This window comes from Bos taurus, chromosome 3 (genome assembly GCF_002263795.3).
Source record: "Bos taurus isolate L1 Dominette 01449 registration number 42190680 breed Hereford chromosome 3, ARS-UCD2.0, whole genome shotgun sequence".
Lineage (NCBI taxonomy): Eukaryota > Metazoa > Chordata > Mammalia > Artiodactyla > Bovidae > Bos > Bos taurus.
This window is the reverse complement of record NC_037330.1, coordinates 78,608,376-78,635,183: the sequence shown is the minus strand read 5'-3', so window position 1 is coordinate 78,635,183 and position 26,808 is coordinate 78,608,376. Positions and strand designations below refer to the sequence as shown.

The window sequence follows — 26,808 nt, the reverse complement described above, 5'->3', positions numbered from 1 at the left end:
GCTGTTAAGTCTTCTTCTGAGATGAAAGGAAGAGAAAGATATTCCATAAAAAGTAGAAGATAAGACTATTAGCTATTTGAATAATTCCCTAGAGCATTCAAACATCAAAATGTTTCCAGAAATGTGCTGTCCCTCTCTTTGTTTAGCTTATTTAACTACAAAATCATCTTGTATCTGATCATGAAAAAAACAAAAAAACAATCTACAACCATAGATTCTTGTATCCTTGTTCTGAAGATTGCCTCTCTCCTCTGTGCATACAGCCACTCTCCTCTCTAGTCCACTCCTTCTCTTCACTGGTCTCACTCCCAACACACTCCCGGGAATGTCACTTAGCAACGCCCTTGTCTGTACTCCCAGGCTCTTTGCCAAACTGGCCCACCTGTTGCCTTCACTGCATCCCCGCTCTCTCCAGGGGCCGTTGCTTCCCCTATAACACTCTCCACAGAAAGTTCATCAGTCTGCTATAGGCTGTATGAGTTCTTCCAACTCTCCATTAAAACTTCCAACCCCGTCTCCCCATAATGAAAAGTAGCCATCATTTCACCTTTTATTTATCGCTGTTCACACCGACCTACAGAGCATTTCCCCTGCATTCATCTATAGGCTTAGGGACACTGGCAGCTCCCTTTTCACCCTCTTCTCTACCTCACTCCCTAGCTTCCTTTTGTCACATAGATTCTATGTGGGTGATCCATCAACATTCTCTCTCAAGGGCTTCTTCAACTTCAGTTCCAATAAACTTTCCCTCCACTCAGTAACCCACACGTCTGGCCACGTCTAAGAAATGGCCCCTATCAGAAAGTATCATTTCAGCTATTTCAAAACTAACAATTTGTCCCCCTTGTTGAAGTACAAAAACTGTACTAGGCATGATTCTTTCATTCAGTTAGCTGAGTACTATTGTGTGCCAGTGCTGTTCTAGGCACTCCCCTACAGAGAACAAAACAGAAAAAATTCCGAGTCACTGCAGAGCTTATGTTGTAATGTGGAAAATCAAAAACAGGAAGAAAAGTAAAATATGTAGCATGGACATGGTAATAAGTTCTACAGAAAAGAAATAAAACAGGGGAAAAGAATGGAGCACATAGGGGTTGAAAATAAAGAGGAGGAACTGAGGTAAGAAAAATAATGAATAATAATAATTAATACCTGAGTCTTTACTACATGAAAAATACATTTCATCTAATATCTCATTTCATCTGCACAACTCATGGATGAAGAAATTCCGATTCAGATAACATATGTGACTTTTGAGAGTCACTCAGCCAGGAAGAGGAAGAGTAGAGATTGAAATCTAGGCTGCCTAGCTGGAGACCTGGCCTGATGCTCTGCTCCATGTCCGTGATATCTCATTTAGCTTTTGTGACAGTCCCTTGAAATAGGTGATGCTGTTGGGTTTCTCTAACTCTCCTAACCTTCCAGTTTCCCAGTCCTCTGACTATACATTATCTTTGACTTTGTTGAACCCTCTAGTCTTATGGCCACCCCACTCGCATTCAATCCACCAGCCAAACCTACATTCAAGTTTATCCAGATTAGACCCCATGAAGGAAAAGTATGTTTCTGTACAATGGAAGATACACTTTTCTCTTTGAAATTGTGTTGTCTATATGAAACACTCAACTCTTGGACATTTTAACTTCTGACCTCCTTCAGTGAATTATTAAATATCCCTACTTAATAGTTCATAATACATAATCTTAGTCATGGGCCACTCAAGTTTCTTCCCCCGACATAGTAATCCTGTAAGAAACAGGTCAAATTTTTCACAGATGACCAAACAGATATAAATTCATTCATCCAAGAGTCACTAGAAAAAGGAAACTTGAAAGGCATAAGCAATTTTATGAGAAGGAGCCATTTTGCTAAATTCACAATATTCTTCTAGTGGAAATTGTCCACTAATTGCCCCCACCCCACTGTTGCTGTGCTGGACTTAGTCGTGTCCGACTCTTTGTGACCCCATGGACTGTAGCCTGTCAGGCAGGATTCTCCAGGCAAAAATACTGGAGTGGGTTGCCATGCCCTCCTCCAGGGGATCTTCCCAACCCACGGATCGAACCCAGGTCTCCAGCATTGCAGGCGGGTTCTTTACCATCTGAGCTACCAGGGAAGCACCACCCCGCCCCCACCCCCCCACTGTAGGCCCTTCTCAATCAATAAAGTTACGGAGCACTCAACTCTACAAACACAGGGTTAAGTACAACCAAGTTGGGGAAAACTACAGAAACATAAGAAGCAGTGATACAAGACTGTCTTCGTTGAAAATATTAAAACTGCCCTCCCTAGCTATTTCAAATTTTTTAATGTAAACTACAATGTGATTATGAAATGCAAAATCTTTTCTATTCACAATTGAAGGTCACAGAGAGTTTAAAAAAAAAAAAAAAAAAAGCCTAAACCTGTGAGGAAGATTTAAGTGGAGCAGAACCTATAAAATGTTCTACCAGGCAGGTCTGCTGATGGTTTCAGAATTCTCTCGACCTTGGGACTTCCCTGATGGTCCAGTGGTTAAGGCCCATTACTTCCAATGCAGGGGATGTGGATTCAATCCCTGGTTGAGGAACTAAGATCTGGCATGCTGCACGGCCAAAAAATAAATAAGTACCTAATGCTGGTTCCCTGGTGGTTCAGATGGTAAAGAATCTGCCTGCAATGTGAGAGACCTAAGTTCAATCGCTGGGTCAGGAAGATTCCTTGGAGAAGGGGATGGCAACCCACTTCAGTATTCTTGTCGGAGAATACCATGGACAGAGGAACCTGGTGGGCTACAGTCCATGGGGTCGCCAAGAGTTGGACACGACTAAGTGACTTTCACAATGCTGGTTCTGAGGCTCAAAAACAAAACTAGTAAAATATTAAAAAAAAAAACGATTCACTTGACCTCTTCACAAGGAATTAGTAGTTCTGAAATTCTCTGGGATTGACCAACATGCTGATATTTCCCTTGACTTCCTGTTCTTTGAGGCAGGTGCCTTATATCATTTAAGTTAATATGTGACTGTCACGCTGGAGACAGACTAGAAAGTCAGTAAAAGAGAAGCGTTTTCTTTATTCTTCTAACTCCTGATACCAAGCATGTAGGGTGTCTCCCTTCACACTAAATAGTTTGGGCACCAACTACCTAAAGTCAGGCAGACCCCACAGGTTAAGGCTCAGCCCCACCAGCCTGTCCCCTCACTTCACATACCAGTCACAAGTCTCAGGTCTGTACTTCTTATGGACCACCTACAAATTGAGTGTTCCCCATAACCATCTCCTGGGGTTCAATAATTTGCTAGGACAACTCACAAAACTAGGAAAGTGGTTTACTTTCTATTACCTGTTTATTCTAGAGGATACAATGCAGGCGCATTGAAAGAAATGATGAGGACAAAGTCTGAGAGAAGGGGGCATGGAGCTCTCATGGGTGTGTGCCCTTCCAGTACATTGATTTGTTCATCAACCCAGATGCTCTCCAAGCCTCATTGTTTCAGAGGTTTATTATGTATGCACAGTTGTGTGAATCATTGACTGTTGGTGATTAAGTCAATGTCCAGGCTCTCTCCTCTCCCTGAGATTGGGGGACAGGACAGAAAGTTCCATTCCTCTAACCAGCCAGTCTCCATCCTCCAAGAGTCACCTCATTAGTAGAAATTCAAGTATGCTTGAAAGAGGCTTTTTTATGAATAACAACCCCCATTCAACCCTTTCACTCAAGAAATCACATGAGTTTGAGGAGCTCTGTGCCAGGAACTGGAACAAAGACCAAATATGTGTTTCTTACCATCATAGTCAGCAAAGTGCTCTCTGTATTAGCCTTTGTGTTCAAGCCAAATGATGTGAATGGGTTGCTAGAGATGACATGAATGTACAAAATTCATATCAGAATTATATACAATTAAATACCTGCAGGAAAGCTTAAGAGTAGTTAGCAGCTTCTATCTCAAGTCACCAAGCACAGGGTCCCTAGTTGGTGAAGAGATGATTTTATTTGGGTTCAATATGTGCAGAGTACTGCAGCTGATACCAACACTGCTAATGAAATATCATGATGAGTTCTTACCAAGGAGAGCTGCTGCTGCTGCTGCTGCTGCTAAATTGCTTCAGTCGTGTCCGACTCTGTGCGACCCAGTAGACGGCAGCCCATCAGGCTCCCCCGTCCCTGGGATTCTCCAGGCAAGAACACTGGAGTGGGTTGCCATTTCCTTCTCCAATGCATGAAAGTGAAAAGTGAAAGTGAAGTCGCTCGGTCGTGTCCGACTCTTTGCGACCCCATAGACTGCAGCCTACCAGGCTCCTTCGTCCATGGGATTTTCCAGGCAAGAGTACTGGAGTGGGGTGCCATCGCCTTCTCCGCCAAGGAGAGCTAATTACTGCTAATTACTCCCTGGCCATAAACTCATATAATCCATACAGCAACTGTGTGGATTCACAATTTAAAGTATTATTCACATTTTACTGATGAGTAATGAGAGGCACTGAAAATTTAGGTGACTTCCCCCAAATAACACAGCTAGTCAGTGCGTAAATCCGTTCAAGGGGAGTTAATGTTATGTTATAAAACCAATACTGCTAACCACTGTAAAGTTCAAATCTTCACTGTGCCACTCAAAAATAATGTGATCTTGGGAATTTAATGTCTCTGAGTTTCAGTTTTGTAATTTTTAAAGGGGAAGCTCTAATACCCACCTAGCTGGATAATTAGGAAAATCAAGTAAGAGAGATTTTTGTTTGTTTGCTTTTTAACATACTGCACACTATGAAAGGCTTTTTGGTTTGGTTTTGTTTATTTAGACTTTATGTTTTATAGCAGTTCTAAGTTAGCAGTAAAATTGAGGGGAAGGTACCGGGATTTCCAATTCACCCCCTGCTCCCACACATGCACAACCTTCCTCACCCAAGTGGGACATCTGTTACCTAAAGTAATCACCTTTATGTAATCACCTAAAGTCCATAGTGTACATTAGGGTTTACTCTTGGTATTGTGTGTTTCACTGGTTTGGACAAATGTATCTTTAATTATGATATCCAGAGTTTTTTTCACTGCCCTAAAAATCCTCTGTGCTCTGTCCATTCATTCTTTCCCAGTCCCCCAACCCCTGGCAACCACTGATCTTTTTACTAGTTCCATAGTTATCCTTTTTCCAGAATGTCATAGTGTTGGAATCATATCGTGTGTAGCCTTTTTCAGATTGGCTTCTTTCACTGAATAATATAATTTTAATATTCCCTCATGTCTTTTTATGACTTCACTGCTCTGAAATGTTTTTATTTTTCATACTTTGAGTTTGCATTCAAACTGAATGAGGAGAATTAAGGCAAAGGGCCAAGAAAGTTCTGTGCCTAACATGCATTTGTTTCTTATTTCTGGCATTTTCCTGATCTCAAGTGACTGCTTGGGGCTCAGGGAGTGACTAAGGCCAGGAGTTCCCTTTCGTATCTCCATCAGACTCACTGTAGTAAATGCCATAATAGAATTATAAAGATATGCTGGAAATGTATAAATAATGTATAAACTTTTAACTGGGAAGAATTTGGGAAAGCTTCTTAGAGACACAGGGGCTTTGACCTGACTGACAGTAAGGGGCAAGGAGAACTTCAGATCCCGAAGACTGTCCCAATTTAAAGAATGATTTGAGCAAAGGTGTTAGGGTGAGTGAAATCCATGTTATTCTCAGAGATGATATCCATGTTTCACCCAGGAATGACATCTATGTTACATTCAATAAACACTGGGAGAGGCCAGGCATGTTTTAAGACATGATCTTGAAAAAGACTAACTAGAGCTCATATTCCAAAAGAATTTTAAATACTGAAAGAAGGGATTTGATTACAATCTTTATGCAAGGTGGAACCTAAGAAATTTTTGAGGACGGTAGGATCATCTTTGATTTTAAGGATTAGAGAAATTTGGGGTTTTACTGAATAATTCAGGATAAGTAGTAAAGAACTGACAGTACTGTTTTCATTGAGATATTTGAAAAAGCCATAGGGGTTGAAACATTTGACATCTAATTGGTTGTACAAAGGGACTTCCCAGGTGGTGCTAGTGGTTAATAACCCACCTGCCTATGCAGGAGATATAAGAGATGCAGGTTTGATCCCTGGGTCAGGAAGATCCCCCAGAAAAGGGCATGGCAACCCACTTTAGTACTCTTGCCTGGAGAATCCCATGGATAGAGGAGCCTGGTGGGCTACAGTCCACAGGGTCGCAAAGAGTCAGACACGACTGAAGCAGCTGAGCACACACGCACAGGTTTTGGGAAATAAGTGAATACTTCCATCCTGAGACACAGGGAGAAGGGTGCTGCTGTGAGCCAGGAGAAAGGAGACTCTAAGAGCCCTGGGTTTGGTCAGAAAGAAGGAACTGCTTTCGAGACATCTCAGCTTTGAAGTCCTGCACACCATCCCTTATGTACGAGTCCAGGAGTAGACAGACTGGAAATGTGGGAATTATTTTTGTTTGGAGATGAAGGCTGAATCCAGGGAGGGGAGGGCCCAGCCTTGGGACTAAGCCTGTATCATAGGAGCCATATGGGAAAAAGAATGCCTTGGAATTTGCTCCACTGTATCTTTTCTATAAAGTTAAATTGCTCAATCCTGTCTGACTCTTTGCAACCCCATGGACTATAGCCTACCAGGTCCTCCATCCATAGAATTTTCCGGGCAAGAATACTGGAGTGGGTTGCCATTTCCTTCTCCAGGAGATCTTCCCACCCAGGGATTGAACCCAGGTCTCCTGCATTGTAGGCAGACGCTTTACCGTCTGAGCCACCAGAGAAGTCTTTCTATAAATAGCCACACAAATATTAATATATAGCACAAAAATATATCTGTTAAATATTGTGCATTCAAAATTAATCATTAATATTTATATAAATAGCCACACAAATATTAATGATTAATTTTGAATGCATAATATTTAATGGATATATTTTTGTGCTATATATTAAGTACCTAGATCTTTTCCTGCTCTGTTATCTCTGTTGTTCGGGAAGCAAGGAGCGTGGAAGAGGGCACACCTAACTAGCTCACCTGGCTGCACCCTGAGTATGACCTGACCATTAACCTAAGTAACGGATAGGAAAATCGCAGATACCAAGCCTGGAAGGAACATATCATCTTCTTGAAGGCCATTATAGCAAATACAAGTTAACATAGATGTGACATACTGCCTCTTTTCACTGGCTGTTGCCTGTCCATGCCTTTTGTCCAATCTTTTCATCTGTCTTATAAATCTTCTATCTTTTCCTCCCAACACACACACATGAACACTGAAAACTGAGCATCATATAAGACTGAAGAAATTATTAATATTTGTCATGTCCATTAAACAAAAAAGCAATAACTTGTATAAACTTTACAAATAACTGAGTAACAGATTTTGCATTTCTTGGTTTATAAATAGTAATAAAATTAGGTTTTTTAATAGGACACCAGTTTTCTTTTTCCACGAAGTAGGAGCTCTTGCAAAAAAAAAAAAAATATGACATTCCCTGCCTATCCCCACAGTAAACTTATAGACATATAAATCATGTTCAAAAGGAGGAATTAGTTGCTTGTTATGATATAATAGAGTTTCTTAAATACTCCTCATAGTAGCTGCAGTGTGTCTAGACACACTCATAGTTAATATTCTTTAGCAGGAATTAGGACTATCTTCATATGTTTATATGGATGTGCACAAAATTGCTTATGATGGATACATAGCAAAATGCTAAGGTTTACCATGCTTACTAATTCTACAACAGGTAGATACCTGATAGGAAGAACAATGAACAAACCTGTAGAACATAGCCTTGACAATTACTATAGGAACAAATATTGTTTTGGCTATATTCATTCAGTCAGCAAGTAATTACTGAGTCCTCACTGTGCCCTCAGTACTATGAAAGATACTGTGGTTTCAGTCGAGAACAAGACACATCTCCACCTTCATAGAATGTAGAAGCCAGATGTTAAACAAGTTGTTACAATAACATGCATGGAGATGGTTATAACTCAGGAGACACAGGGCCTTGGAGGCACCCAGAAGAAAGACAACCTGGCCTAGAAGCTAGGGAGAGTTTCCAGAGGAAGAAGACGGCATGACTTTTTAGGCTACAAGGAGTCTGCTTTGAAGAAAGATAAAATGTTGCCAAGTTAGAGTTCTAATAAAAAATCTTATGTAACATGTAAATGTTAACCTAAAAGTGTATTGGGTATTATCCTAGATATTAAAGCTAGGATAAGAGTTCCTAGTTAATTTATATGAGTTTACTCTCAGGACACACACATGCATACACACACATATTTGTATAGCTAGAGAAAATATGTGGAATACATATATACTTAGAGAGAATATGTGTGTGTCTCTGTGTGCACATGCACTGGCTTTAGAATTAGCCTTCTGGGTCTAGTTTCAGCATAATGTGAAAAAGCTGGCTTAAAACTCAGCGTTCAAAAAACTAAGATTATGTCATCCGGCCCCATCACTTCATGTCAAACAGAAGGGGAAAAAGTGGAAACGGTGACAGATTTTATTTTCTTGGACACCAAGATCACTGCAGATGGTGACTGAAGCCATGAAATTAAAAGACACTTGCTTCTTGGAAGACAAGCTATGACCAACCTAGACAGCATAATAAAAAGCAGAGATATCACTTTGCACACAAAGATCCATATAATCAAAACTCTGGTTTTTCCAGTAGTCACATATAGATGTGAGATTCAGACCATAAAGAAAGCTGAGTGCTGAAGAAATGATGCTTTCTAATTGTGGTGCTGGAGAAAATTCTTGAGAGTCTCTTGGACAGCAAGGAGATCAAACCAGTCAACCCTGAAGGAAATCAACCCTGAATATTCATTGGAAGGACTGATGCTGAAGCTGAAGCACCAATATTTTGGCCACCTGGTGTGAAGAGCCAACTCATGGATTCATTTTGATATTTGGCAAAACTAATACAATTATGTAAAGTTTAAAAATAAAATAAAATTTTTAAAAAAAGAAAAAGAAAAAATACCCTGATGCTGAGAAAGATTGAAGGCAGGAGTAGCAGAGGGCGACAGAGGATGAGATGGTTGGATAGCAGCACTGACTCAATGCAATGCACGACTCCTGCAAATTCCAGGAGATAGCGAAGGTCTGGGAAGCCTGGCACACTGCAGTCCATGGGATTGCAAAGAATCAGACACGACTTAGCAACTGAACAACAACAAATGTGACTTTAGGGAAGCTACTTAGCCTAAGTCTTAGTTTTCTTCTCTGGCTATTTGGAATGGTAATGGTATTACTAGAAAATAGTAACATGTTTCATAGAGTTGTAGTGCTTATAGTCAGGATTCAATAGTCAAGTACGAGGTCAGTGCACACAAAGTGCTCAATAGTGATTAACTCTTAACACCCTTGTCCAACTTCCCACATCCCTGGTCTGTTTTGTTTGGTTATTGCCTGCTTTGGAGAAGATCGGGTTGTTGCATTCTAGTTTTCTTCCACATAAAACATCTGGCAACTCCATCTACTGTGAGTTGCTGCATGGCCCTCCCACCCCTTTGTCAGCAGGGGCAATGAGCAGTCTTTCCTGCACTGTGTGTGCTGCAGGAGAATGATTGGGAAGCAGAAAGCCTCCTCCCTGCTGTACACTCACCCCCCACCTCCACCAGCCTCCACCAGAGCCCATCATTAAAGCTAACTTGCTGAGACTAATGATCTGCCTGCTGATACACTCCTTGGGGTGCTGTGTTCACTGCTGATGAGAGATGTTGGAAGAAAATCTGCTACCATCTATTTTATAAAGAATTTGTAAATCCAGGCATTTCAGCAGATTTGACAAGTGATTTCAAACTTCCTAAGAAAAGAATGGAGAAGCTAAGAGTCATCAGAGGGATCTGTTTTTCCTTTGCATGGTAGAGCCTTCATTGTGCGATAGCTTTTTTAAAATTGAAGCATAGTTGATACACAATATTATTTAAGTTACAGGTGTGAAATATAATAATTCACAATTTATAGTTATTATTAAACATTATCTATATCCCTCATGTTGTACAATATATCCTTGTAGCTTATTTTACACATAATAGCTTGTGCGATAGCTTTTTATTGTGTGTCTTCTAAGAACAGCTGTCCACAGATGGAGGCAGCCCATGCATTGTACTCCTGACTCTGACTCCCCCAGACAGAGAGGAGGACCTCTGATTATCCACTTCAGTGAGAGCTGACACATGAATGAAAAAGGCATTCAAAGAAGTGATTTCAAAACTCAGAAGAATCTCTCACTTCTAAGAACTTATATATATATGTGGAATAAATATATTTCATCAATACCATATATACCCCTAACAGATTTAGTCAATTACTTGTGAAAGGCCTTTATAAACTATACAGTACTATATACATGCAATCATTTCTTAAAATAATAATTACAATTAAATAAATACTTAATATGTGCTAAGAATTTTGCATTCATTGCTTTATTTATTAAATCAAAGATAGATTTGAGGACATTAAGATAAGTCATTGTGCTTAAGGTATTTTAACCTTTTTGTGTCTTTGACTATTTTGCAACATGTATGTGGTAATAATTTCTGGTATAGCATAGACTTCCAACAGACAGGAACCTTCATGGACATCTGCTGCTGCTGGCTCTGCTGCTCTAAGTCACCAGGATATGTAGAAATATGGCCTTGGGGTTTCTTCTCCTGCTGGCACACATTCACACAGAGTGTGTGATTCACAATTGTGTTTCCGGTCTTATATTCTGAGTAACTGCAGTGTTGCTTCCCCTACGATTTGATTTAGAGGTTTGAACTATACCTCTGAGAAAACACAAAAGGTTTGGGTGAGGTTAATTTTTCAAGGATGTTTTGGTGACTTTCAAGAGTTGCAGTCGTCATCGCAGAGGGTGAGTCCAGGAAGAGGAAGAATGAGTTATTTAATGTTGTTATCCTTTCCTAGATTTCACCTTTTATGGACGCTGCTCATAGCCCATTCGCCAGGAAACTGGCATCTCAAATAGTAGGCTTTCAGGCAGTCAGACTAAGACCAACAACATTCTTTATGCCTCTCCATTCACAATGGCACTCCACTCCAGTACTCTTGCCTGGAAAATCCCATGGACGGAGAAGCCTGGTAGGCTGCAGTCCATGGGGTTGCTAAGAGTCAGGCACTACCGAGCGACTTCACTTTCACTTCTCACTTCCATGCATTGGAGAAGGAAATGGCAACCCACTCCAGTGTTCTTGCCTGGAAAATCCCAGGGACGGGGGAGCCTGGTGGGCTGCCGTCTACGGGGTCGCACAGAGTCGGACACAACTGAAGCAACTTAGCAGCAGCAGCAGCAGCAGGGAAATAACTTTGTAATTCAAAATTACCAGCATCCACTTTTTAACTGTAAGAACAGAAACTACTCAACTAATAAAGGAGAAATGTAGAAACTTCAGCATTATTTAAGACACTAGTGTAACTCTCAATTTATTTTTCTTAGTTTTTGCATTACTTTGGACTATAATTGATTAACAATGCTGTGTTAGTTTCAGATGTACAGCAAAGGGATTCAGTTATACATATACATGTATCTATTCTTTTTCAAATTCTTTTCCCATTTAGGTTATTATAGAGTTTTGAGCAGAGTTCCCTCTGCTATACAGTAGGTGCTTGTTAGTTAAAGCAGTTGGTTATAGCAGTGCGTACATGTCAGTCCCAAACTCCCAATCTAATCCTTCCCCCACCCTTCCCCCCTGGTAACTGTAAATTCATTCTCTAAATCTGTGAGTCTGTTTCCATTTTGTAAATAAGTTCATTTGTATCATTTTTTTTTAGATTCACTTATAAGCAATATTTTATGTTTGTCTTTCTCTATCTGGTTTACTTCCCTCAGTATGACAATCTCTAGGTCCATCCATGTGGCTGCAAATGGCATCATTTCATTGTTTTTATGGCTGAGTTATTTATATATATATGCACCACTGCTTCTATCTATAAAATGTTTTGCCACACTATCATTATGCATACTCCTTATAGAAAAACAGAAAGATATAAAAAAATAAAATAATCTATAATCTAATAACCTTAGATAACCACTATTTTGGTATATTTTATTTATAAGATTTTTCATGTGTAGGTTATGTAATTTATATTTTCATACATATGATAATTTAATATATGATACTTTTTCTTACTTTAACATAGGATAATGTCCCCCTTGCCATTAAATTGCCTTTGAAAATAGCTCACAGTTTGTTTTATTCTGATCATGAAACTGATGCAAGCACGAAATTGACATAAGCATGAAATTGATGTAATCCCAGACGAGCCCATCTTAGGGCTTCCCTGGTGGCTCCTACCGTAAAGCTGTCTGCCTGCAATGCGGGAGACCCCAGTTCAATCCCTGGGTCAGGAAGATCTCCTGCAGGAGGAAATAGCAACCCACTCCAGTATTCTTGCCTGGAAAATTCCATGGTCAGAGGAGCCTGATGGGCTACAGTCCATGGCATCCCAAAGAGTCGGACACAACTGAGTGACTTCACTTTCTTTCTTTCTTTCTTTCAGTTACTTTTTAAAATTCAAACAATATGAAGAAGTATAGATAATAGAATAAATACAGAGAAAGAAGGATATCCTGCTATTTGCAACAACATGGATGGATCTTGAGTACATTATGCCGTGAAATAAGCCAGACAGAGAAAGACAAGTGCCATGTGGTGCCATTTGTATGTGGAATCTAGAAAAGAAAGTCAGACTCGTAGAAACAGAGAGTAGAAAAGTGGTTGCCAGGGACTGGGTGTGGGGAAATAGGGAGAACTTGGTAAAAGTGTACAAACTTTCAACTACAAATGAATATGGTCTGAGGATCTAATGTATTTGTCGTTGTTGTTTAGTCGCTTGGTTGTGTCCAACTCTTTGCAACCCCTAGACTGTAGCCCACCAGGCTCTTCTGTCCACGGGATTTCCCCGGCAAGAATACTGGAGTGGGCTGCCATTTCCTTCTCCAGGGGCTCTTCCCTGACCCAGGGGTCAAACCTGCAGATTGAACCCGCGTCTTCTGCATTGCAGGTGAATTCTTTACCACTGAGCCACCATGGAAGCATGAGAAGCTAACATAAAACATAGTGACTATAGTTGATGGCACTGTATTGTACAACTGAAATTTGCTGAGAGAGTAGAACTTAAATGTTCTCATAAAACAAGGAAAGAAAGGAAGGAGGGAGGGAGGAAGGGATGAAAGAAAGAAAAATACGTGAGGTAATGGATGTGTGAATTAACTAGATGGGAGAAATCCTCCCACAATGTATATGTAGGTCAGATCATCACACGTACACATTAAACATCTTACAATTTAATTTTGCAATTATACCTCAATAAAGTTAGAGAAAAAGACTCTGAAATCACAAGTGCGTGTGTGTGTGTGTTGCATTTACTTGATTCCAAAAATTCCTCCATTGGGATATGCTTCATTGGTTTAATAACAATCTTCTGGTGCAAAGTAAGCTTCATTAAATGAATAAAAAAATTTTTTTAACCAATTATAACAAATAGCAAGCCGCTATCTTCAATATAACCATTAGAAATTTAATCTAAACTTATTTAAATTTCAGAATTAAAAATGAATCTAAATCACTTCCATCCATCAGCAGTTATGTTTAATACCATAGTGACTTGATGCTTTTTATACCACATGTTCATTATCTTGACCTCTTTATTCTCTTTGATGTTGATAGTTTAATTTGGGGGCACATCAAAAATTCCAGGCTTTTATCTGCATTCATATTCCCAAGTTTATTTATAAATTGCTAAAAGGTAAACAACTTTTTAAAAAGTCAGCCAAAAGTTGTTGACAGATACATTTTTAACACCAAAGTTATATATTCTTTCATATGCATAATTCAGTCATAACTGGCTTGTTCCATCTTTCAAAATACTATGATTTAGATTTCAAAGAACCTGGCAGTTTCTTCTACCTCCCATTGCATAGCCTGGTATATGACAGTTTATCGTCAGTGTACAAATAACTTTTCACTTTATTACTGCATCAGATGGAATCTTTTTAAAAAAATGTTTAAGGGTCAGTAAGGGTTCGAATTCAGTCACATGAGAGGCTATCAATTCAAACACTCAGCTCAACTGAGGCATCCCTGAGATGAGTTGATCAGGTGACAAAGCTGATCAGGTTACAAAGCTCAAAGTTACATTCACAAGTACAACCAAAGCAACTCTGGAACATATTCTGTTAGCAGCCACCAGTTTTCTTTTCACATTGATTATAAGATGCACCTCAATTTCAGAAATCTTAATATTTTCATGTTTTCAAAAGTATGTTTCTCACCATTAAGGAAATATGTACAATTGTAGGCAAATAGAAGATAGACTCTGCTCTATAACCTGTAGTCAATAGTAGCCATTTAAATGTATGATATGGAGTGTTTTGGAATGTATATGTGTGTGCATTTATATACATATACATCTATAAAATCATATTAATGGTTCCATACTATTCAATTATATGAATGTGCCTATCTTTTATTAATGGATTTTTAGGTTGAGTTTATCCTTTTTTTTTTTTTTTGCTAGTATGTAAAATAATGCAATGAGCAACCTTAAACTTATATCCTCGTGGACTTGTGTATATTTGTCCAAAAGATAAATTGCTAAAAATGGAATCACTGTGTTAAGCGGTATGCACATTTCAAATAATACTACATATTACAAAATGTCCATCCCAAAATTCATACCAGCATTATGATTGACATTTTTTCTACACACTTAGCAATACTGAGTTATGCCAGTATCTCTTGCCTTTTCCAATCTGGTAAAATGTGATACATGATTGTTTTTAATGCTATTTTAATTACTAAAGCTTTTAATATGTGCATAATATTTCATTCTGTCACAAATGATTTGTTTCACTTCAGTAACTAGGCATTTAATTTGCTTCAAATACTCCTATATGCCTTGAGCATCTTTGTACATAATTCTTTGATCTTAAGATATTTTCTTAGGCTTAGAGTTCTAAAATAGACAAAGATATACAAATATACCAAAATATGCAAAGTACTTTATGTATACATTTTTATATGCAGTGTATGCAGACATATACAACATACACATATATAAGATAAATTTCAAATAATTGTTCAACTAGTTAATGTAAAATTGTAACATTCAAAGATGTAGAGAAGAAGATAAAAATAGAAAATTTTATATGTAATAACTTTGCTGTGACTCCTTTCCTTACAAACCTATCCTAAAATTTTTTAAACAAAGTTGCTGTGACTTTTTTTTTAAGTAACACACACAATATTTTATTAGCCATCATTTCAGCTAAGATTCACAAGATCACAAAAGTACAACTCACCTTCTCAAGTTAAGCTCTCATGATAAAATTCTTTCTACTGACCTAAGAAAAACTTCTAATCTTCTCTTTCAGTTCAGTTCAGTCGCTCAGTCGTGTCCAACTCTTTGTGACCCCATGAACCGCAGCATGTCAGGCCTCCCTGCCCATCACCAACTCTCGGAGTCCACCCAAACCCATGTCCATTGAGTCAGTGATGCCATCCAACCATCTCATCCTCTGTTGTCCCCTTCTCCTCCTGCCTTCAATCTTTCCCAGCATCAGGGTCTTTTCAAATGAGTCAGCTCTTCACATCAGGTGGCCAAAGTATTGGAGTTTCAGCTCCAACATCGGTCCTTCCAATGAACACCCAGGACTGATCTCCTTTAGGATGAACTGGTTGGATCTCCTTGCAGTCCAAGGGGCTCTCAAGAGTCTTCTCTAACACCACAGTTCATTATCTCCTCTCATATACTAAATGTGTATGGAGTTAAGGGGAGCCTGAAACAATGTATTGGATATTGTGCCTGCCCCACAAACTCCCCTTCTCTGTTAATGATAATGTGTGTGCTCTCTGTATATGTGTGCCATGTGCTCAGTTGTGTCCAACTCTTTGTGACCCCATGGACTGTAGCCCTCCAGGCCTCTCTGTCCATGGAATTTTCCAGGCAAGAATGCTAGAGTAGGTCACCATTTCCTCCTCCAGGGGATCTTCCTGATGCAGGGATTGAACCCATATCTCCTGCATTGCAGGGGGATTCTTTACCCACTGAGCCATCATGGAAGCCCCATTAATGATAATGGCTATCACTTATTGAGTATTTTCTATGTGCAAGCACTCAGATTTTCACATCCTGGCAAAGCTCCCTATGTTACTGTCCTTATCAGTGTCTTTGCAGTTATCAGATTGGGTAGGAAAGTAAAGATCAATGCAACATGAAAGTATTAATCTGTAACACTAGTACCTGTACTAATATCAATTTACCAGATTAACACTAGCATCTATCCTCATCCATTACATAATATGCAGATTTGGTCAGTTTCTTCATGAACATCTGAAATAAACAATAGACATATAATACAGACACAGTGCACATTTATTGCAAAGTGAAATTGCCAATCTTAGAAAGGATATGGGGTTCCATGAAGTCAAGGAAAGTGATGGTATAAAGCTCTTTAGGTCATATTCAATGGAGAAGGAAATGGCAACCCACTCCAGTGTTCTAGCCTGGAGAATCCCAGGGACGGGGGAGCCTGGTGGGCTGCCGTCTATGGCGTCATACAGAGTCGGACACGACTGAAGTGACTTAGCAGCAGCAGCAGCAGGTCATATTCAAAGTCATTCTCAAATGAGGGTTTAGCAAAAATTAAACTTAATAATTGAAGAAGAAGAAATAAAGGAAGCTCATATTATAGCCACTTTGAAAGAAAAACGAGAAATTAAGAGACCCTTAGAAAAATTGCTAAAACTCTCAATTAACCCTGCAATATAGAATCACTTCATAATCATGAATGAAAACCAAATCTGAAACTAGATTGGTATATAAATCTATAATACAATTTTTATCAGAAAAATATGCCTTTCCTCAAAATATCTGCATAATCGCTTTTCTTCATTCTAAGAATTCATTGATTATTTGATTGCAGTGTGTTAAGAAAAGATATTTTCACAAATTTAGTTTTTGACAATTTTGACTGTCAGTCAAGCTTTTTTATCACTATACCCTATGAAATTTTAGCAGCCATTTAAATGCATTCATTCTAAGTGACTTTTTTCTGATACTATCAGATAAGGCATTCTATATCATAATAGTTGTCACAGTATCTTCAAAGAATACAATCTCCATTTTCCAAAATGGTGAAAGTGGAATCAGAGAGGTTATGTAATTTTTCCAAGGTCACACAGTAAGTGAATAAAGTCAGGATTCAAATTTTATTCAATCTGATTCCAACAGTATTTGTATGGAATATACTCTATAAATTATAATTGAATTGATTATACTTTATTTACTAATCCTACTGATATGATCTGCTTTTTTTAAAAAAAATAAAGTTAAATCACTCGCTCAGTCGTGTCCGACTCTTTGCGACCCCGTGGAGTGTAGCCCACCAGCCTCCTCCGTCCATGGGATTCTCCAGGCAAGAATACTGGAGTGGGTATCTTCCCGACCCAGGGATCAAACCCATGTCTCCTGCTCACTCATGCTGCTTAGTACAACTCCTGGAATTTTTTTCTCTCCTTTCATGCATTCTGACACTCTGTGTTGCTTCCATCTGTGAGTTCTGTCTCCTGCATTCTCACTCCTACACAAAAGTGGGTCACTTGCCCTGCATGTACAGCAGGCCTGGTAGAGTGGCAGTTGTTTGGGTTGGTAGACTGCAAGGGTGGGAACAGTCTTCTAAACAAACAAGACTGCCTTCTCCTGCTGTCCATACTTCAGGTAGTACTTTCAGAATGACTTTTTCTAGCCCCAGATGAACAGAGAGTAAAATTTGCCGCTCTTTTGACACCTGGCATTTGTAAGTGCAAATCCTCTTTACAGTCAGGTAGGGTTGGTGGCCCTGACATCCCAATTTGATAGGGATGCAGTTAGAATCACTGACCTGCCCAAGGACAGATATTAACAAAGAAACACAGTCATGACTCACAGTGTGCAATGAAGTTCTAGATTCTTTATTGTAACATCAAAGCACAATAATTAAAAGCATAGATGTCTTGGCTCTCTGGATTTCAGCTAGTTACTTAAGCTTCCTCATCTTGGTGAGGTGGTTATATGAATTAAAGGAAATAATACATAATGAAGCATCACACAGAGTTAGGACACAATAGATAACATCTATTACCGTTGATTGAGCCTATAGTGACAAATGCTACAAACACCCCTGAAGGAAGCACTACTCTGACATAAATTCTTATTAAATTTAAAACAACTGAAAATAAATCTTCATGAACTGAACTGGCCTTGATGTGAAAAAATGTTCTAAATTTCAACTTTGCAAAGCAAAAAACATACAGAAAATGGAGAAATGTGTGCAGAAGGTGAGGAGGAAATGAGACCTTGGCCACTCCTCAGGCTTGCTCTGGACAAACCATGAGGATACACTTTTCCTCCACACAAAAGACTGGCAATAGGCCTCTCTGTGCAGCTTGGTGCACAGTTATTCATTTGCCAGGTAAACCTTGTGCTGTTACTCAATTTCTGTACCTCGGTATTTTGCTTCCTTTTCACCCTCTTTTTTTTTTTTTTTTGTATTTTTCCCTTTCTCTTCTAAAATCTCTCTCCCTTTCCCTTTCTCCTTTAATATTTTTACATATTACAATCCCTGCTCCTTACTCACTTATCTTTTTCACTTTTTATTGACATATGGTTGACTTGTGCTTTGGCCCAGCCACTTCATTCTTCCTGGAGCTGTTGTAATTGCCCTCTGCTCCTCCCCAGTAGCGTGTTGGACACCTTCTGACTTAGGGCGGGGAGCTCATCTTCCAGTGCCATACCTTTTCATCACAGTCCAAGGGTTCTCCAGGCAAGAATACTGGAGTGGGTTGCCATTTCCTCCTCCAGTGGACCATGTTTTGTCAGAACTCTTCACTATGACCTTTCTGGCTTGGGTGGCCCTGCATGGCATAGCTCATAGCTTCACTGAGTTACACAAACCCTTTCACCATGACAAGACTGTGATCCATGAAGGGATGCTTTCAAACTGTGATGCTGGATAAAACTCTTAAGAGTCCCTTGGACAGCAAGGAGATCAAACCAGTCAATCCTAAAGGAAATCAACCCTGAGTATTCATTGGAAGGACTGATGCAGAAGCCGAAGCTCCAATACTTTGGCCACCTGATGGGAAGAGTCAGCTCACTGGGAAAGACTCTGATACTGGGAAAGATTGAGGCAAGAGGAGAAGGGGACAACAGAAGATGAGATGGCTGGATAGCATCACTGACTCAATGGACATGAATTTGAGCAAACTCTGGGAGATAGTGGAAGACAGTGGAGCCTGGAGGGCCAGAGCGCTTGGGTTTTCAGAGTCAGACACAACTTAGCAACTGAATAACAACATAGTTGATTTACCATGCTGTGTTAGTTTCAGGCGTACAACACAGTGATTCAGTTATAATACTTACATATATATATATATACATATATATTTTTTCTTTTTCAGTTTACTTTTCCTTATAGGTTATTACAAAATATTGAGTGTAATTCCCTGTGCTATATGGTCGAATGACCTCTTCTTTTAAAGATGTCATACTAATTTTTTTTAACCTTGGGTTTTCTGTGCATGTGTGTACCTGTGTGTGTGTGTATATAACTTTGCTTGGTAATGAGAGTCATAGAAAACTGCCTTTCAGAAAACGTTATCACACTATGGTGATTCTGTGTGCCTTTTTCCATTTCTCAGAACTCCCTAAGTATGCATGACAATTACTTTCCAGGACCACAGAATTGCTATTTTGTCAGAAGTTGACAAGCTAATGGCAACAAGTTATTCTTCGAGGGGGACTACATATGTGCCCACAGATGACTAATGTAATTTTGTTCTGACTTCTTTGTTCCAAGAGCAGAGTAAGTAAGAGTTCGGGACCCAAAGTCAAGAAGTACTAAGTTTGCATCTCTGTTCTGTTCTTACTATTTACTAACTGGATGACTGTAGGCAAGGCTACTAAGTGACTTGAAACCTCAGTTCTCTCATCTGGAAAAGAGGGATAATAATGGCAGTTTCCTAAGAGAGATATTATCAAAATTAAGAGTTAATATCAGTAAAACCTCTTGAATAGTTCTTAGGATGAAGTAAGAGGTATAAAGTTTTCATTGTTGCTACTATTGTTTTCATTAGAGTTGGGACACCTTGGATTGAATTTTGGCTTTACCACTTACTAGCAGAGTGAACTTGGGCCAGTGAAGTAGAGATAATTATCCTGACTCTGTTTCTCCCTTCAATGTATAAAGAACAAAAACATGTTAATATTTGATATTTTATTTTGTTGTAGAACAAACATAATAATTGCTATTTTGATCTTGAATTCTTAAAAATAATCATTAATAGTAATATAATTGTTATAATACTGAACTATTATCTAACTTCATAGAGTCTTCATTTTTCATTCATGTCTAATATTACAGCCCTCTTCTATACTGTAAGCTCCATGAAGGGAAGGGTAGAGGTACATCTCAGACATTTCTGTGAATTTCTCAGCATCTAGCACAATGCCTACTTGTGCAGGAACTCACATTCAAATGAATCAAAAGATAAATATGCATTCAACCAACTTTCATCTCCTGTTAGTCCAAGCATTATATCAAGTAACTTGAACAGATGATAGCCACCATGTAATACACAAAAAATTAAACATGCATGATAGAATTCACTGTTCTTATCATACGAGAAATTTAGAGTTGGAAGGAATTTGAAAATTTTGCTCTATCTCCTTGCTCAGTGAAGAATACCATTTGTGATATCATCTCCCTTCATTCTCTGCCTCAAAAGCTACTCAAATTCAGAGTCAACTGTAATTCAACAAAGTTAGTAAAGCTCACCCTGACAAAATAACAGCAACAAAAACAAGATGTTTTTCCAGTACATACTGTCAACTACAAATTGGCACTTGCCATCTACTTCTACAAGGAGTAAATTATGTGCTGCTGCAACTGCTGACTTTCAACACCCCCTGAAAGGAGTTCAGGGTGGAGAGCTGAGGCACGCTGTGCTCCGGGAAAAACTGCCAAAACAGGTCTTCAAATAGATATTTTATGAACCAATTATTTTATTTTGTGAACCAATTCTTATATCTCCTCATATCTAGAAAAGCACTAAAATCCTTCATGGTGATATCTGCTCCTCCAGACTAGCAGAAATCTTCTGCAAAAAAAAATATGAGTTTGCTTGCATGTATTCCCCTTTCACCAAAACCACATATATTCTGACCATTCCCTTACCTCTTTGGAGCAGTTCCTCAGAGCTATCTGAAATGCTCTGATAGTTCAGAGAAATGTCTTCATTTTGCCCCTAAATAAAACTTATAACTCTCAATTTTTTGTGTGTGTGCATTTTTTAAGTCAGCAATACCATTCTAAAGATTTCACAAATTTTATCCCATTTGATGTCCACCACAAGATGCTTTTGAACTGTGGTGTTGGAGAAGACTCTTGAGACTCCCTTGGACTCCAAGGAGATCAAACCAGTCAATTCTAAAGAAAATCAACCCTGAATATTCATTGGAAGGACTGATGCTGAAGCTGAAACTCCAATACTTTGGCCACCTGATGTGAAGAGCCAACTCATTGGAAAAGACCCTGATCCTGGAAAAGACTGAAGGCAGAAGGAGAAGGGGATGACAGAGGATGAGATGGTTGGATGGCATCACCAATTCAATGGACAGGAGTTTGAGCAAGCTCTGGGAGTTGGTGATGGACAGGGAAGCCTGGTGTGCTGTAATCCATGGGCTCTCAAAGAGTCAGACACAACTGAGCAACTGAACTGGCTGACAAGCCTTCAAAATAGATATTATTATCTATTTTATTTAAAAAATGAGGAAACCAAGTCGCAGTCAGATTAAATATCTTATTCCTTGTCATATAGATTGTAAGTGGAGGAACTGGGATTCACACCCAAGTCTATAAGATTCCAGAGCCCTAGCAGCATTTAAATCAAGGAGCAACATTTCCTGTTCTGCTCATTGGGCAATTAATTTTGCAGTGAAAAAACTTCACAGTTCTGTCACTTGAACTATTGTCTTAAGCTTTTACTTGCATATGTTACTGTTACTAGTTTTTAGAAATGCTTATACCTTATTTTCTGGAAGTTTACATATTTGTGTCTCCAAACGTGTAAAAAAAATATGTAAAAATACCTTACACATAGTAAAGGCTCTGTAAATATTTGGCATATTCATTCAAAACACCATGAAGGGATACTCTTTTCAAATAAGTTAATTTCTGTGTGAGAAAATTGTTCTTTCTGTTTAAAACTCCTTATATTCCTAAAACAAAATTATAGAATCCTACTACATAAAGATTATGTAATCTATTGCCTTCATTTTATGGTTGAGAAACCTAAAGGTAATTGACTTGCCCAAGGTCACAAAGCTATTAACTTGCAGATACATGGCCATGAACTCTGGCCCCAGATTCACTGTCTGGTAATACTATTTCAGATATTCGAAAATAGTTTCGAGGCCCATTTTGGTCATCTTAGACCATGAGGTTTGAATTTTTCAGCATCTTAGACATTCTCCTAGTTTTAGCCTAGTTTTCCAATAGTCAAATTAACAAAGACTTTCTAAGGTACTGCAGGGAAACAGAAGCATTCGTTTATAATTGATAGCATTTTCATTGAGTATAATCTTTATGTAAAATAATCTGTCATTCTTAGTAATCAAAAATTTATCTGCCGTATGATTTAGTTGTCCCACTTTGTAATAATAAAATTACATCTTAAGAAAATAATTGAAAGAAAAAGACCAATTATACAAAGATGGATTTAAAATAATTTCTACCTAGAAGTGGCCAAACATTTGGAGAATTTTTTTTTTGTAGAATAATATATACTCATGGAAATGATATGTAGACCAGATAGCAATAAGGAAAATTATGTAATAAATGAAAAAAGTAAAAAAGAAGAGGGCATATTAATTGCAATGTATAGGGATATGAAGAAATTAGAATTGTAAATTGTGGATCCTTTAAGGTAAAAGGGTTCTTTGTCAAATCTTGCTATTTCTCCTTCTCTGGCATTGTTGATTAAACCCATAGTAAGAACTATGGTGCCCAGAAGTGAACGTAGCTAGAGTATAGGGTTGTTGGAAGGATAGAGAGGAGGTGTGTCAAGAACAGATCGGGGCCAGGCTGCGTGTCTCAGTCCATTCTGAATTCTATGACAAAATGCCACACACCGCATGGCTCACAAACAACAAAAATTCTTGAGAACAAGGATTGTGTTTAATTATCTTTGAATCCCCAGCACCTGCAACAATGCCTGATGTGTGTGTGTGTGTTAGACGCTCAGTCGTGTCCGACTCTTTGCGACCCCACGGACTGCAGCTCACCCGGCTCCTCTGTCCATGAGATTTTCCAGGCAAGGATACTGGAGTGGGTTGCCATTTCATATAGTAGATAATAAGCAAATATTTGTTGAGAATCAATGCCCACATCCAAGACATTTAAAGTCAAGGGAAAATATAAAGCCCACACTAGCATGAACTAGAATTATCAAAGAAAACTTTATTGAGGAGGGAAATATACAAAGGGTAGATTTTCTCATAATCAGAGAAGAGGATGACAGTTACTGAAGGTTAAAGATAAAAAGCATAACGTGTAGTGTGTGATGAGGTGGGGAAAATTAAATGTGTTTTGTTTGATAGGAAGGAGAAGCAGTGAATGTGTGACATAATTAAATACTTTGTTCTTATTAAAACTCTTCTCTTTGGTACTATGTCCAGAGATTGTTAATGAAGGCAACGATCCTAAAACTTAGTCCTTTTGGAAACCTCAAGGTGCATCAAAACCATATAAAAATGTTTCATTTAGACAAATTATATATTATAAACAGTTTCCCTGATGACTAGTAGTAAAGAATTCACCTGCCAAGCAGGAGACAAGGGTTCTATCCTGGGATCCGGGAAATCCCCTGGAGAAGGAGATGGCAACCCACTCCAGTATGCTTGCCTGGGAAATCCCATGGACAGAGGACCCTGGCAGGCTATAGTCCATGAGGTCACAGAAGAGTGGGACACGACTGAACGACTAAACAACAAAGATTATAAACCGTATAGGGGAAAACATGAGCTTTATAGGAGGGCAAATCTACATTTGAATTTTAGTTTTTCCCACTTAACGATGTTATTAGGGCAAATCACTTAGCTCTTTGAGCTTCAGTTTTCTTTCTGTAAAATGGGAATATATTGCCTATCTCCCACTGGGCTGATGTGGGGCTTGAATGCAGTAATTCTTATCAGATATTCAGTGCTGTGCTTGGTATATAGTAGATGTTTAGTACACATGAGCACTACTGTTATTTTTAATAATGTGAATTGATGCATTGATGTGTGTGTGATAAGTCAAGGTGGACATTTGGGTTGCGTATGTCTGGGGATAAGCACACTTGAGTCTACTTGATCTGAGGGTAATTGGAAATGGAAACAACTCAGAAAAAGATAATGTATAACATGGTGCCCCATAGCTGTTTGCCTCTTTAAAATGAAGTAATGCCAACACCTTTGAGTCTATTGGCAATTGTATGATGTGAATGCTCAAATAGAAAGCTAATAATTTTGTCTACTAACTACCTGCTGTACAAACTGTCATGCAAATACTGCCTTATGATTTATGTAAACATTGAAAAATCCCATGACTTTATTCTTATGCTTGGATTTTTTTCTATGGTAGAATACCTAATTCAATTAATTTCAAGTGTGTTTGTCTGTAAACCAGCCAAATATTTCCTTTTAAATACTTGAGCTCTATGTTGAATATACAGTTATGGTTCTTAGCATATTACTTTGTTTCAGTAATTAGATTTCATCCTATAATCACTTAATGAGGTTTTAGTTCCACATATACTAGGCTGTCTCCAATCCATATTAAGCGAAGATTTTTCATCTTATACAGGTTCTTCCAGGGGACCCAGCCCCCTAACCATGGGAGCCCAGGACACCCTCCCTGTTGCAGCAGCATTTACAGAAACGGTCAATGCCTACTTCAAAGGAGCAGATCCAAGCAAGTAAGCCTGGGGCTTAGTCCACTACATTCTCCAAACTCTATGCTATTCAGCGGGGAACGCTCCACATATAATTATTTCATTCCACATCCTAAGACCAAAAAAAATCTAGTCAGCAATAACAGGTGACATACTTAGAATTAAATTAATTATAAATATTAACTCACTGCTTTCTTTAAAATATATACCCTTCTCATGCTGGGACCGTTGGGGAAGCCAGTGCCCCACTGGGCTCCCCCAAGGCCCACAGCTACAGGCAAGAGGATATATATATATATATATATATATATATATATATATATTCCAAAAGGTCCAAACTCTAATCTTACTACCCAGAAATCTCTGATTCAGTCTTTTTTGTAAGTTACAGGAAACCCTAACTCAACTCTGTCAACAATGAGAAAATGTATTATCTCACAAAAGGAAATGTCTAGATCATGTCTTTATTGTTTTAGTCTTTCCTGGCTGAGAGTCACTCACCTATAAACCGAAACAATGGTGCATTTGAATGAGAACCTGGAACAAAACTACCTTTCCATAACACATAGATTAGTAAGAGAATGCTGCTAAGTCGCTTCAGTCGTGTCCGACTCTGTGCGACCCCATAGACGGCAGCCCACCAGGCTCCCCGGTCCCTGGGATTCTCCAGGCAAGAACACTGGAGTGGGTTGCCATTTCCTTCTCCAATGCATGAAAGCGAAAAGTGAAAGTGAAGTCACTCAGTCACGTCCGACTCTTAGCAACCCCATGGACTTCGGCCTACCAGGATCCTCCATCCATGGGATTTTCCAGGCAAGAGTTCTGGAGTGGGGTGCCATTGCCTTCTCCAAGTAAGAGAATAAATTATATTAATATGTAACCCTTGTTAAGTAAGGAAAAACTAGCCAAAAAATTGTAATCACAGCAAAGTAAAAGTTTTAGATAAAAATGTACCATTCCCTATTTACGTGAGCCTCATTTCACTTATATCAGTACATCTTGACAATGGACTTCACCTGAATGCACATGTGATGTAATTAGATACTTCTCTCTCTGTAAGGAGTCCCCTGGATGGGGTTCAGGAAGTCTATGGATCCCTTGAAATTATATTTCATATCTAATGTGTATGTCTGCGTGCACATTTGTCCATAGAGGATCTACGGCATTCATTAATTTTACAAAGAGGTCAGATTAAAAAAAAAAAAGGTCAAGTGATTGTTAGTCTACATTGAAAACTAAACACTTAAGTCAAACTGGTTTTGAAGTATGTGACTAATGCACTTCCAGGTCTGAAGTTGAAGGATAAACAAAGGACAAACCTGGGAGAGGAAAGAATTGCTTTTTGTGTTTTACTTGAAAGGACTAGGGCTTAGAAGACCTTGGTATCCATGGAATAAAAGATCAGAAAAAAAATTAAATGTGCATATACTATAGAGTACTATATGTTTTATAAAAATTTTATAAACAGTGATATTAAGGATAGTTAGGACTTGGATCTCTATATATATTTTAAGTGAGAATCTATATGACTAATTGTTGATCCTCTTTACACTTCTGAAACAGTAGTATTTTTTAGTCTAAATCTAACAGTATTATGCTGGAAAACCAATATAGTTAGTAACTCTACTCCTATCTAGCCGCTGGGATCTATCAACTTCCCTAAATATCCTTTGAAAGAACACTTGGGTTTTATTCTGGGCCCAGAGTTTTGCAGAGAAGTAAACACTGTGGAATCTGGTGTCTGAGTTCGTTTGGGTTGCTATAACAGATTAGGTGGCTTATAAATAACAGAAATTTATTTCTCAAAGTTCTGGAGGCTGAAAA

At 38.6% G+C, this 26,808-nt stretch overlaps 1 protein-coding gene across 11 annotated transcripts in view; it reads left to right on the top strand.

Moving 5' to 3' along the window:
- SGIP1 (SH3GL interacting endocytic adaptor 1) overlaps nt 1-26,808 on the top strand; it is a 241,400-nt gene that overhangs the window by 178,558 nt on the left and 36,034 nt on the right. For all 11 annotated transcript variants that reach the window (XM_059885125.1, XM_015465186.3, XM_059885126.1 and 8 more), the window contains one exon: nt 24,897-25,008. In XM_059885125.1, coding sequence (XP_059741108.1) covers nt 24,897-25,008 — 112 coding nt within the window. The remainder of the gene's footprint in view (nt 1-24,896; nt 25,009-26,808) is intronic.